Source organism: Eretmochelys imbricata, chromosome 7, assembly GCF_965152235.1.
Source record: "Eretmochelys imbricata isolate rEreImb1 chromosome 7, rEreImb1.hap1, whole genome shotgun sequence".
In the NCBI taxonomy this organism is placed as follows: Eukaryota; Metazoa; Chordata; order Testudines; family Cheloniidae; genus Eretmochelys; species Eretmochelys imbricata.
The window spans coordinates 54,009,973-54,024,655 of NC_135578.1; the positions used below are offsets into that span (position 1 = coordinate 54,009,973).

At 47.7% G+C, this 14,683-nt stretch overlaps 1 protein-coding gene across 1 annotated transcript; it reads left to right on the forward strand.

Moving 5' to 3' along the window:
* The first annotated feature begins 4,959 nt into the window (after positions 1 to 4,959).
* Positions 4,960 to 14,683, forward strand: CHCHD1 (coiled-coil-helix-coiled-coil-helix domain containing 1). Its single transcript, XM_077821227.1, has 3 exons — positions 4,960 to 5,141; positions 10,627 to 10,745; positions 14,242 to 14,683. Exons 1-3 carry the CDS (start codon positions 5,009 to 5,011, stop codon positions 14,353 to 14,355), a joined length of 366 nt encoding a protein of 121 aa, XP_077677353.1. The 5' UTR covers positions 4,960 to 5,008; the 3' UTR covers positions 14,356 to 14,683.

The window sequence follows — 14,683 nt, forward strand, 5'->3', positions numbered from 1 at the left end:
TGGTCATTAGATTGCAAATGCAATTTGAATTTTGTATGCTCTTGGGTTGTGCAGCCAGGATTTACAGTGGTACTTGCAGCTGTGGTTCTTCAGAAAGGCTGCCAAATAGACCAGACCCCTTCTGAGTCCATCTGAAAAGTAGGAATTTCTCCTACCCCTTCCATTTGTGATTCTGTTATTACTGGGGTGGTGTACAGCCTGGAGCTCATCCTGAATGTTCTGACCCCTGAATGTTCCCCTCTGTTGTTCCACTGCATGCCTCAAAACTGAGTTCCTTTTCTTACTGCAAGCATGTCTCCATGGTGCATGCAGACACTGTCATGTATGTACTTCTATCTGCTCATGAATTCCTCAGGCCAATGCTCAGCTCATCCCAGGCTCCATGCCAAGAAGAGAGTATAATGCAGACAACGTAACTGAGAGGAAGCTGTTAAAATTCTCTTTGTGGAGCTTTCTCCCCCCACTTTTCTTGGGATTGTTTAAAACTGAGATTAGATTTTGAAGATGAATGTGTCACCATTAGCTAATGGGGTTTGGAATAAGAGCTGCCCATTTACAGGGAGTATCATAGTCCATCATCCCCTCTGTTCTAACAGGCCATCTCTTCCTCTGCTCTCCCATGCAAGGCCAGGCAGTTACTGCAATGAATGAGGAAAACAGGCCACAAGGCAGGAAAACATCAGCAAATGAGCAAGTGAACTTCAAACACCTTGGAGTTCAGAGAGTCACTCCAAAGTTTGTGACTGACATTTGCAAAGCTGTCTAAGGGGTTTAGAATCCTATTAAAGGATGGACATCCAAATCATCTAGAATACTTTGAATATCTCAGCCTGTGCATGAAGCATCTTCAAAACATCTGACTCTTCTGAGTCTGCACAAACCTCACAGCCTTCTCACAAAATTTCCAGTACTCCCAGCCAGGCTAGAAACACTACTGGAACAGTCTCATTTATCTTTCCACTTCTGCTTCCTGTCCTAGTTGAAAAGCAGGAGCTCGAGTTAGCAATTGGTAGATTTAGGTAACACAGTAGTGAGACAAATGGGGCAGTTTGCCCTTCTTAAAGGTGTTATGTCAGGCCTTCTAGCTACAGAGTGATTTAGACAGCAAGGGATTGAGCCAGTCTGGAAGTAAGGTTGCCAGTTATGGTTGACAAGGAGTTATGGTTGGTTGTATTTGTTAGAGGGTTCCCAGGTTCTTGTCACACAGACAGAAAGCAAAAGACCAGAAGTCCGAAGTGCAGGCAATGCGATGTTTATTGGGGTTGGTTCCAAACAAGCACATCCATAGCTCTACACTCCGGCAGAGTCTGTTTCCCAGTGTTCTGTTCCCAGCTCTGACACCGCATTTACCCCATGTCCCCCTTCCCAGCTCTGACACCGCAGAGCCTTGCCTGTGTCCCCGTTCCCCATTCTCATTTCCCATTCCCATCGCCTCCTCCTTAGCAGGCCCAAATATACCTGCAATGGACACCCACAGTCCCACCCCTTACAACTTAGGGTCATGTTCCATTTTGGGTCTCGGGTCTTCATCCCACCTCTTTCGGGGGGAGGGATAGCTCAGTGGTTTGAGCATTGGCCAGCTAAACCCAGGTTTGTGAGTTCAATCTTTGAGGGGGCCATTTAGGGATCTAGGGCAAAAATTGGGGATTGGTCCTGCTTTGAGCAGGGGGTTGGACTAGATGATCTCCTGACGTCCCTTCCAACCCTGTGATTCTATGATTCTTTTGTACCCCATGGGAAGGGTAAGGAGTGAGGTTGTGCTGCGGTCAGGGACAGGAATTTCTTTCATCTTTTAGTGTTTTATCCCCCCTGCCGTGACTGGTTGCTTGACTTTGCCTTGAGATAGGGGTTGAGGCAATCTTAAAGTATTCTTTCAAGTAACTCTTTAACTGCTCTTATCTGTTCCCATTGTACTAACAAATCCATCTGACTAGGCAGAAGCAACATCACAGTATCTTTGTCCTTTGTTTATACTGTCAAAGTTTGACTCAGACTCACAATTTATCAGACCACTCTGTTTTATTAGCAAAGCTGCTCTGCTAATACATTTAGAAGTGAGCCCCCCGAGTGGGGCTTGTGTCTCTTAATTTATACAGTTTTTTGGAGAACAAGTTACAGAGAAGTTACAGACAAAAGAAGAAAAAGATTTTAGTCGCCACCCTTCAAGATCCCTGAGACCAGTCACGTATCTTCAATTACCTGCCACCTGTAACAATCTCCTTTAACAGCTTCCAGTTAACTTAACTAATTGCCCTTCACACCTTCCATTCTGATGCCTGCTTCTTAGACGTGCTGGCTCTATCTTAATTGCTTCTCCATTCAAAAGCTAACTGTCCCTAGGTGTGCTCCCTCAGATACTTTGTAACATGTTTTGGCATGCCCTCTCATATACAATGTATCCAGCATGTCCCCTTATACACCGTTATACTTATACAATACATATTAGTATAAGAGACTATCAAAAAGTCAAACCCAAAATTCTATCCCAGGCTAACAAACAGACCTATATACTAACAGTATTCCTGGAGGCTTCATCACATGACATAATCTCTAATTAAAGATTAATCTTTAATTCTTGGAAACACCAAGACAATCCTGGAGGACTGGCAACCGTATTTGGAAGTTTTCTTCATAACCTGAAGAGTTATAAACTTAAATTCTCTTTTTAAAATAAAAATTGGGCTGGAATGATACAGCTGCCAGTACCAGCTTAATCTGACCCTGCTGGAAGGAGTAGGTTCTAGAAGCATGAGCTCTCCAATGAGCTATTCTGCCATGGTTGCAGAGATATTTCTCCCCAGGAACAAACATCAAGAACATCCTAGCAGTTCCTAACTGTGTTGACTAGTCTTAGCAAGGGAACCAAGATCTCAGAGATAACTCAGTCTCTGAGCATTTAGGACTTTATAGATCATAACCAATAGCTTGAATTTTATCCAAAGCAGTTTGCCTATCTTCACTGGCAAATAAAACCTCCCCCAATATATTCAGGGCAAGCTCAAGTGAAGGGTTCAGAAAACCGCAAACATGTTCCCCATGTGGAATAAACTGATTCCTTCTCCATCCTCTAAAGTGTAATACAGGGAAATTCCGATGCTGCCCCAAGAAAGCTTTTGGGTGAAGGGAGGTGACTAATGCTGACGATGAACTGTGAGTGACAGAGATGCATCTGAGAGTTGTATGTCCCCATCTCCTCTGCCTGCTCTACCATTTTCCACCTCTACCTTGTCCCTCCTCCAGTGCAGAACCCAGTATATCTGTCTGGGGCCTCAATAACCTATCACAAAGGCACCACATTCCTCCTGCATGAACTGCACTTTTTTGGAGAGAACCTGCTGACCCACTGCAGGTGCTCCAAAACCAGGCAAATGGGTCAGGGGTTCCAGTGATCTAAACTACCCACCAGGAGCCCGAGTTACTCAGAATAGATGGATTAATTCTCTGCTGAGCATATGGGGTGTACTGACCTGAGTGTGAGAAGGACACCAGCTGCTGTGCTAATTGTGAGCAGCAAGCTGCAGGAATGGATTTTATTGGAAAGGACTGAGTAGCAGAGGGAATCAGGTAGAATAGGAGGGGGAGTGAGCACTGACCTCCAGCAGCAGCATGAAACGTGTTCACAGCGCTCTAGGCTGAATCATGGGAATGCATCTTTAAGGCCTTGTTTGCACTGGACAACTGAATCATTTGAAAGAGCACTGTTTTGCACCAGTTGAACCACAAATGCTTCCATTTAGCCAGACTTTGGGTCTGCTGTAGGAGATGAGATTGGATGTGAATTTCTAAAGCTGCTAACATGCCACACAGTTATTTATCTTGTATGTACTTACGGTTTGGGAGGAGGGATGGGAGAGAGACAGAAAGACAGACATGCCCTGGAATGAATCAATTTTTGGTGTAACTTCAGCGGTTAGCTAGAGGATCAATTCAGTTTACTGACAGTTGCAGCCATGTTCTTCACAACTGCACATGTAATATCCTAGTCTCAAGGGCTGGCTCACACACTCCAACCTCCTCTATACATGCACTACAAGTTCCCATAGCCCTCATGGAAGCAGCATTTATTTGGTGAGATGTTAATGTGGCTCTGTAGCCCAGCATTGCCACAGTCTGGACACATGGTGGGTTTGACATGACATTACTATAGCTGTTCTGCTACCTGGTGGGGTCTGAAGGGATGTGGCTGTGCAACAGGATTAGCAATAGAACATGATGGGGTTTTGCATTGCAGGAAGACTTAGTGTGGCATTGTTGCAGCACTGAGGCATGATGCTGGTTGACGCACTGTTTCCATGAAACAGCTCAGGTGTGGGGTGAGGTTTTCTGTGACCTTGCTCTGTGGCAATCTTTGCACATAGTGGGCTTTGTGTTACCGTCTGACATGGGAGTGGAGAGGGGTGGGATCACAACAGGGCAGCAAGAGAGGGGGAAGCAGGTGAGGAGGGCAGAAGAGGAGGGTGGCAGGCCACAGCAGGGCTGCAGCGGGTGGGTGTGCAGGTAAGGGAAATGAAGGGGGCTATGGAGTGGCAGGGCTGTGGGAGATGAGGGATACAGGTGAAGGGCATGGAAATGGGATGGGGGGGTGCTCCATGAGGATGCAGGCGGGGGGGCATAGAGGCAGGATGCACGTGGTGGGACATGGCAGGGAGGCGGGGGACACGTGGGGGGCACGGCAGGGCTACGGGGGGTGCAGGTGGGGGGCACAGAGGCAGAATGCACGTGGCAGGGCTGCGGGGGGTGCAGGCGGGAGGCAGGGAGGAGGGGTGCACGTGGGGGGCACGGCAGGGCTGCGGGGGGCAGGGAGGAGGGGAGCTCGTGGGGGCACCCGGCGAGGCCAGGCAGGGGGCGCTGCGGCGCGCCGAGGCGAGGGCGGGGCTTTGCGGCCGGAGCGAGGCCCGGCTGCCCGGTGGGGGGATGGGCGCGGGGCTGGCTCTGTCACTTCTCGCGAGGCGGAACGGGGGTCACGTGGGACCGGGCCTCTGTCACTCTACGGCCCGTCGCAAGGGCCATGGCGGCGCCCGTGTACCCGGCCTGGTTCAGGCGTTTGGCCGCCGGGCGGCAGAGGCGGGCCCCCGCCGTGCGCCCCACCCGCCCCCTGGTGCTGGCCAACCAGGTGGCGAACCGCCGCCTGCGCCTGGGGGGTGAGTGCGGGGCCGGGGACCGCGGGCCGGGCCGGGCCGGGCCGCAAGGCGCTGAAAAGTGGGTCACAGTCCAACGCGACGTAAACCTCGCTCCTCCGGGGACGGGCCCCGGGGCGGCGGCGTCACGGGCGGCCTTTCCCTGGAGAGCGGGTGTCTGCCCCAGGGCTTCCTGCGGGGCGTTTCTCTGGCCGGTGTCACGCAGCCCCGGGGGCGGGCTCGATGCGGCGCTCACGGGGCTCGTCTTTGGCCTGGAATCAGGGGATGCGGGGCGGGCAAGGGGCGCGGAGTGTTGTCTGTGAGCTGCTGCAAGCCCGCGCGCGCGCGCACAACACACACACGGGAGAGAGGCTGCTTGTTGATCCATTTACTATAACATAAGTTTTTAATGTACGGTGTCTGAAAATGTTTGGCTCTGAAGGCGTGGCTAGCATGAAAATGTGGAGAAACACCGGTTTGGGTGGTGATGCTCCCTCTTCCAGAGGCTGTTCGCTTTTAATCTTTCTGAAACCCCCTTTGGACGGAAGAGGTTGCTGCTGGTGCAGTGTAGTTGTCTCTGGGTAGAGAATAGGGGGTACTTTTATGTGAAGAACTTATGTAGGGCATGATCTATGCTGGGGCTCCATAAGAATGATCTGGTATCTTATGTTCTTAAATGCTGTCATGTAAAGAGAAGCATAATATAAAGACATGGCTACACTTGCAGATGTGGAGCCCTGTGAGTTAAACCAGCCCTTGGAGACCGCAGCAGGGAAAGTGCTGCAGTGTGTTCACACTTTCAGCTGCAAGCGCACTGGCATGGCCACATCTGTGGCACTTGCAGTGGCACGGAGAGCAGTTCATTGTGGGCAGCTATCCCACAGAGCACCTCTTCCCATTCTGGTGCTGTGGCTTGTGGGAAGGGGGTGGGTGGGTGCGGGGCATTCTGGGTCCTGTCCCAACGCCATGTGATGCATCGGTTCACATCCCAGCAATCCCTGTGCTTCCGTCCACGTTTGGTGCCATCTTTCAACGTTTTTTGTGCTGCATGCTCTGTCTTCCCTTTCGGTCTGCGGGAATGAAACCCGAACTGCTGAGGAGTATGCTGATGGGTCTCGCCAGCACGTCACGAATTGCAGTCAAGTTACTCCTTAAGCTGCAAACTGACAGTGAGGAGTCCAACGATGATGTCGACTCGCGTAACGCATTCTACATGAGAGGTCTGTGAATGCCACAAGCAATGTCACCACAGTGGAATGCCACTTTTGGGCTTGGGAAACAAGCACTGAGTGGTGGGATCACGTTGTCCTGCAAGTCTGGGATGATGAGCAGTGGCTGCAGAACTTTTGCATGAGAAAAGCCACCTTCATGGGACTATGTGCTGAGCTTGCCCCCACCCTGTAGCGCAAGGACATGAGATTGAGAGCTGCCCTGCTGGTGGAGAAGCAGGTGGCTATTGCTGTCTGGAGTTCCCAGCTTCCAGATTGCTACCGATCGGTCACTAACCAGTTTGGAGTGGGAAAGTTGACCATTGGAATCGTGTTGATGCAAGTTTGCAGGGCCATTAATCACACCCTGCTCAGAAGAACCATGACTCTGGGTAATGTGCTTGATATTGTGGCTGGCTTTGCACAAATGGGTTTCCCTGACTCTGGAGGGGCAACAGATGGGATGCATATTCCAATTCTGGCAACAGCCCACCTAGTCTCCGAGTACCTAAATCGGAAGGGCTATTTCTCTATGGTTCTCCAGGCGTTTGTGGATCACCATGGGCGTTTCATTGACATTAACGCAAGCTGGTCTGGAAAGGTGCATGACGTACACATCTTTCAGAACACAGGCGTGTTCAGGAAGCTGCAAGCCAAGACTTTCTTTCCAGACTAGAAGATCGCCGTAGGGGAAGTCAAAATGCCCATTGTGGTCCTTGGAGACCCCGCTTACCCTTTAATGCCGTAGCTCATGAAAACCCTACACAGGGAGCGTTGACAGCAGCAAGGAGCAGTTCAACAACAGACTGAGTTGGTGCAGAATGACTGTGGAGTGTGCGTTTGGCCATTTAAAGGGCCACTGGCGTTGTCTGTGTGGGAAGCTGGACCTGGCCAATGACAACATTCCCACGGTTATATCTGCGTGTTGTACCATCTATAACACTTGGGAAGGGTGAAAGATTCACTCAGGCATGGACCTTGGAGGCTCAACACCTGGAGGCTGAATTTGAACAGCCAGAGAGCAGGGCTATTAGAGGGGCCCAGGGCAGGGGCTGCAAGGATTAGGGATGCCTTGAGGGAGCAATTTGAGGCTGAAAGCCACCACTCATGTTTGGTTTCAGAGTTACAGCCATGTTAGTCTGTATTCGCAAAAAGAAAAGGAGTACTTGTGGCACCTTAGAGACTAACCAATTTATCTGAGCATGAGCTTTCGTGAGCTACAGCTCACTTCATCGGATGCATACCGTGGAAGCTGCAGAAGACATTATATACACACAGAGACCATGAAACAATACCTCCTCCCACCCCACTGTCCTGCTGGTAATAGCTTATCTAAAGTGATCATCAAGTTTGGCCATTTCCAGCACAAATCCAGGTTTTCTCACCCTCCGCCCCCCCCACACAAACTCATTCTCCTGCTGGTAATAGCCCATCCAAAGTGACCACTCTCTTCACAATGTGTATGATAATCAAGGTGGGCCATTTCCTGCACAAATCCAGGTTCTCTCACTCCCTCACCCCCCTCCAAAAACCATACACACAAACTCACTCTCCTGCTGATAATAGCTTATCTAAAGTGATCATCAAGTTGGGCCATTTCCAGCACAAATCCAGGTTTTTGGAGGGGGGTGAGGGAGTGAGAGAACCTGGATTTGTGCAGGAAATGGCCCACCTTGATTATCATACACATTGTGAAGAGAGTGGTCACTTTGGATGGGCTATTACCAGCAGGAGAGTGAGTTTGTGTGTGGAGGGGCGGAGGGTGAGGAAACCTGGATTTGTGCTGGAAATGGCCCAACTTGATGATCACTTTAGATAAGCTATTACCAGCAGGACAGTGGGGTAGGAGGAGGTATTGTTTCATGGTCTGTGTGTATATAATGTCTTCTGCAGTTTCCACGGTATGCATCCGATGAAGTGAGCTGTAGCTCACGAAAGCTCATGCTCAAATAAATTGGTTAGTCTCTAAGGTGCCACAAGTACTCCTGTTCTTTTCACTAATGTTTGGTGCCTAGCACGGGAGTGAAGTGCAGTGGTTCCAATGTTAGTAGGAATCTGTATTTGCTACATATGATGCACTGACTTGTAGTGCCTATTGCTTTCCTGGGCTATGGTATCTTTTACTTAATGCAATAATAAAAAATGTTTTCAATAGATGAAATTTTTGCCTTTGAAAAGCAAATTCATTCTTTGAAAAGAAACACAACTGCTTGGGAAACAGAAAGGGCATGACACATCTGTGCTGTGTGGGATGAGAGAAGGGGATGGGGTGAGGAACGGGACAGTCACAGATTTGCGTATGTGCTGTTATCATACTCAGTCTTCCTGTCTGGAGTGCCGTGCAATGCGTGCTGCACTTCAGGCTGGATAAAATGCATGGTGATGGGGGTTGAGTGCAGTGGGTAAGGGTCGTAGTTTGCAGGGCTGGATGGTGAAACTACAGGTATTGGAGGCACCTGGCGGTGATAAGAACCTGGACATTGGGGAAAGTGGGTTGGCGGTGACATGGGGGCACAAGGGAAAGAGTTTTGGGACCAGGGCTGCAATGGGAGGCGGGCGCGGAAGTGCTCCGCCTGCATTGCTACAAGCACCGATATCGAGTCCACTTGGCACTCCATGGTGCTTAGCAGCCGCTCCGTGCTTTGGTGCTGGCGATCCGCATTCTGCTGGCAGACTCTCATTTCACTCTCCCGCCACTCCTGCACTTTTTGATTTTCATTAAGGGACTGCTGCATTTACTTCATGCAGCATGTCCTCTTTGCTTCTTCGTGGACGCTTCCTGATTCTTTGGAGTTTTTCGGCCATTGATAAGGACGGCTGGGATCTCAAGGTTGCATCTGTAAAGCCAAAATGCAACATTTAACAGAGGCAGCATTGTTCACACCAGACAGAGCAATGATTCGGCCGTACTTAAAGACAAGTACAGTGTACACAATAGTAGAAGTTGCCCATACCAAGGCAAGCGTACATAACCCACAGGAGCCGTAAAATGGTGAGTAAGCACAGGGGCAAGGGAGACTGATGGTTTCACGGCCGTACTGTCCTCTGCGGTTCTGTGCCTTTGGGAGAGCCAACAGCTGCAGGTGGCCCCTATACTGAACACTGTCCCCGTATTTTCCACAGAATGAGTTCGTCCTGGAAGATATCTCGCTGCTGAGGGTGACCTGGGAAGCAAGGGAGGGTCTTCTACTACAATGCGGCTTCCGCCGTGGCCCATATGCACCTTGCCTGTGTGCAGCAATGGTTCCCCCGCCCCTCATGGCACAGTGGCGCAGACATGTTAGCCTTACTGGGACAAGGAGCACAGTAGCTCTGCCAAGGAACCTGCTCAAATGGATTGTCCAGCTTCTGCATGAGACCTTTGAAGAGATCACTGAGACCGATTACCGCGATGTGAGAGCACATCAATGCTCTATTCCACATCTAATCCTACATGCAGCCCTAACCCTCCTCGGCCCAAGAGCCTGCACCAAACAACTTCCTGCCCAAAATAAAAGCTGCTTACCCAGCACCTCCTCTGGTGTGTGTGTTCTTCCCCAAGCATCGTCCGCTGCGACTGGCTACCTTCCTCCTGGCTTGAAAACTGCTCCTGGCTGCATGCATCTAGGAATGACGGGCTGTCCCCCTCCTGCTCAGCACCCTCGCTCCCGCTTTCCTCCTCCTGCCTTGTTGAACTGGGCTCTGAAGTGTCCATTGTGGTCTTTGGAGTGGAGGTGGGGTCACCCCCGCACACCCCCGCCCCCCAAGTATTGCGTTCAGCTCTTTGTAGAAATGGCAGGTCGCAGGGGAAGCACCAGAGCAGCAGTTTGCCTCAGAGGGAGCAAATTCTTCACTTGGATCATTAAATACCCTAAGGTGCTCACTCAGTGTTTATAAAATATGCATAAGAAAAGTGTCTTTGAAACTTGGTAAGAACCCCCTTTTGGATAGATAGCAAAAGGCCAAACTGTTATTTCCTCAAATTATGGCCCTATTTTCAGGCAGCTTCTGGGGTATCCTGAAATGTGATGTGTGTTTGTAAAGTATGTTATGCACAAAACACTATGTAAATGCTAGACATCATTAAGACTGATTGGATATCCGATAACTGCAATGGCTCAGATCTTTGGACTGAAAGGGTGCATAACATCAAAGTGATGCTGAGATTTCTTCTTTCCTGTGTTTTTTTTCTTTTTGCTCTTCTCCTCTCTCCACCTACTTGTTTTATCCCTCTCTCCTGAGAGTTATGCAACACCTAGGCTGTTAATATGAAATATTCCTGAGTAACTGAGATTTTTTACTGCAGTATCTCTTCCTTCCAGAGGCAACGTGTACTACAGAGATGTCATTACTGATGGCTTGCTGGAAGCAGAATGAGTTCAGCGATGCAGCTTGTGCCAAGGAGATCCAGACATTCTATGACTGTGTGGCAAAGACAGATGTAATTAAAGCCTCTTTGGTCATCTTAAATTAGTGGCAGGGAGGGAGGAAGCCCTCAATTATTCTTTTAGTAGTGCCAAGGACACTCAGTATGCAATTTAATTTGTATTGCACTGATCTGGGGGAGGGAGATGATCCACATTAGATCAGACACACATTGCTTCTTGTGTGTCGGAGAGCATTTGGATGTGAATAGTTACGTGTTTACCAACCTCTGATCAGTACAGCAGGTGCACTTTCAAACTAAACAGAAGTTGAGTAAAATATAAAAGGGGGGGTTAATGTCAGTTATAGTCTGATAACTATGGACTCTGCTGTGGTGGAGATGCAGAAAACATTGTTCCCCTCTACACCAAGAGAGAGTTTTGAATGAGGGGTGTAAACCTCTTGGTGCAAGAAGATCAAGTGATGTACAGTATTCTGTGCTATTAGTTCTGGGCTTGCCATTAGCCCTAATAAAGTGAGCTGCAGACTGATTAATCTGCTTTTTAAACTTGTGAGTTAATGTTGGTTCCTAAAGTTGGGTGCATGTCTGTGCAAGGCAGGGGCCAGATTGAGAAGGCAGTGGGACTGGACTCTAAGCTCATCTCATGAATCCCAGAATAGCTGGATTTTTCTGCTTGACTGTCTTCATAGTAAACAACCCACTGGGATGCATAAGGCAGTTATGTCTATTAAAACCATTATGCCCAAATTGTCTTTAGATTCAGATAACCTATGGTGGAAGGTTTGTTATGTTTAGAAATTTTATTTTAAAAAAAGGTCAGATACTTCAGAAATACCGAGGAGTCCGGTGGCACCTTAAAGATTAACAGATTTATTTGGGCATAAGATTTTGTGGGTAAAAAATCCCCACTTCTTCAGATTCAGGCTTATGCCCAAATAAATCTGTTAGTCTTTAAGGTGCCACCGGACTCCTCGTTGTTTTTGTGGATACAGACTAATACGGCTTCCCCTCTGATACTTCAGAAATACCAGAGCTGATAGACAACTGGTGTTCGTACAGTGTACCAGACAGTACCTGCTCAATCTGACCCTGGGCTTCAGAAACATTCACTTACATGTTTAGTGGTGGGATAGGTGGTCTTAATCTGTCACTGGAGAGCAATGGAAATCCAAACCTTCTGGTATTGAAAATGGTAATGAAAATTCAGAAGTCTTATAGAGCCATCCTTGTGATCATGGGGAACAAGCCAAAAAGTACTTCGCAGGATGAAGACCCCATGGAGGTGAAAACAGAGACATTTGGAGAAAGAGGAGGATCCAAAAGTAGTAAAGCAAAGCATAGACACAGACAGACTGTGTTCCTACTTAAAGGAACACATTAATACTGACTAGATTTCAAATTTAAAAAACCCTCCTAAAAATAGTTTCATGTACTACATTTGCCTTTGTCATTCTACTCTACTGTGTGAAAGACTTGCATAAACAGGAAACTGACTAGATATGAAGCATTGTCAAATTACAAAGTAAACAAATTGCAAAAATAAAGAACAGTATTTTTAACTCCACACTAGTACTGTTTCAGTAAACCTAGAAGTTACTTGTAACAGCAGTAAACTAAAAAACTGAAAGATGTTTGGGGTTTTTTTAAGTTGACCGTGCCCTTTAACTTCATAATCTCAAATGAGAGAGGAGGTGGCTGAGGTAATCTTTTATTTGACCAACTTCTATTCGGGGGAGAGACGCTTTCAAGCCACACAGAGCTCTTCTTCAGGTGTGGAAAAAGTACTCTGTGTCACAGCTAAATGCAAGATGGAGAAGATTGTTTAACATAAGTAATTAGCACATATTCTGAGGAACCATTCAAGGTAGACAGGTTTCAGAGTGGTAGCCGTGTTAGTCTGTATCAGCAAAAAGAAAAGGAGTACTTGTGGCACTTCAGAGACTAACCAATTTATTTGAGCATAAGCTTTCGTGGACTAAAGCCCACTTCATCGGATGCATGCAGTGGAAAATACAGTAGGAAGATATATACGCACACAGAGAACATGAAAAAATGGGGGTTGCCATACCAACTCTAACGAGAGTAATCGATTAAGGTGAGCTATTATCAGCAGGAGAGAAAAAAACCCAAAACTTTTGTAGTGAAAAATGGGCCATCCTGATTATCACTACAAAAGTTTTGGGTTTTTTTCTCTCCTGCTGATAATAGCCCACCTTAATCGATTACTCTCGTTAGAGTTGGTATGGCAACCCCCATTTTTTCATGTTCTCTGTGTGCGTATATATCTTCCTACTGTATTTTCCACTGCATGCATCCGATGAAGTGGGCTTTAGCCCATGAAAGCTTATGCTCAAATAAATTGGTTAGTCTGTAAAGTGCCACAAGTACTTCTCATCCTTTTTTGCATTCAAGGTAGAGTGGCCCATTAACACGTCTGCAGTCATAGGATTAAAAGGGGGGTTAGTGGGTTACAGATTGTTGTAAACCAGCATTTCTCAAACTGGGGTCCACGAGGGTACTCCAGGGGGTCCTCAGGCCCCCACTGTTTAACTGTTCCCCTGCCCCCCCCCAACTTCTCCCCCTCCCTCCCACTGCCTCCTGCACACTGTTCCCTGGTGTGCAGGAGGTGCTGAAAAGGAGTGGGGAGGGAGCAGAAAGAGGTGGGGTAGGGCCTTGGGGGAAGGGGTGGAGTGGGGGCAGGGTCTGGGGCTGAGCTGGGGCTTTGGGGGTCCCTGAAAATTTTTTGATCAAAATAGGCATCCTCGGGTTACTAAAGTTTGAGAACTGCTGTTGTAAACCACAAATCCAGTGTGTCTTTTCAATCTATGACTTTTAGTGTCTAGCAATTATGAATTTAAGCTCCCAGGCTCGTCTTTTGAAAGTGTTTGTGCAGGTTTCCTTTGAGGGTGAGGACTCGCTGGTCAGATATAGAGTGATTGCTTTATGGAAGGTGTTCACTCACAGGTGATGGGGTGCTTTTGTCTTTTATCATTTTCCTATGTGACTTCATTCGAGAGTGTAGTGATTGTCTGGTTTCACCCACATAGGTCTTATTTGGGGCATTTAGTGCACTGGATGAGGTACACCATATGTTGTGTTTGGCATGTGTAAGATCCATGGATCTTGAAAGGTGCATGTGGGGGGTGTTGATCATTGAATCAACCTTGAATGGTCCCTTAGATTATATGCTAACTATTTACACTAAACAGACTGTTCCATCTTGCATTTAGCTGTGATGCTCAGAGTACTTTTCCCCACACCTGAAAAACAGTTCTGTGGCAGTTTTGGTCCAATAAAAGCTATTACCTCACCCACCTTGTCTCTCTAATATCCTGGGACCAACACAACTTCAGCTATGCTGCATTTCAAATAGGCAGCAGTCACTGGCTTCTGAAAGCAATCCTTAGGAGTATACAGGCAATTGCTACCATAACTCTCACTCAGTGGGCGGATGGTATGCTTTTGAAATGACTGTATCATTAGAAGTATTGCTGGGGTATGTGCACGAATCACTTCAGCAAATAAAAGAGGTTAATTCTTTGTGTTTCAGGTGGAGCACAAGAAAAGACTTAAACAGGAGGCCCTGGGCCAGATGGGAAACTTATCTCCAAAGACAGTGAACAAATTACTGAGAAGGTTCCCTAATATCACAGATGATTTTTAAAGGAAGACTTGCTTTTCCCAAGTAACTGGAGACCAGTAGCTGAAGCTGGTGTCATCTTTGGAGAAGAAGTTAAAAGTAGTGATCAGTGAGCATTTGGGGCTGATGGTGGCTGTCAGCATTCCTCAGGGGTTCTTGACTTGAACATTTCTTTGGGGTGGGGTCACTTTCTCCATTAGCTGAGATTGTTCTATGGGGTCACAGGGTCTTGTGATAACGGGATGGATGTTTGCTAAGTGTTACTCAGTCAGCCATAATGTGGTCTTGAGTTTTGCTTCATTGTGAAATAAAGCCTTATAAGGAATAAAATAAATTGTTTTCACAACTAGGA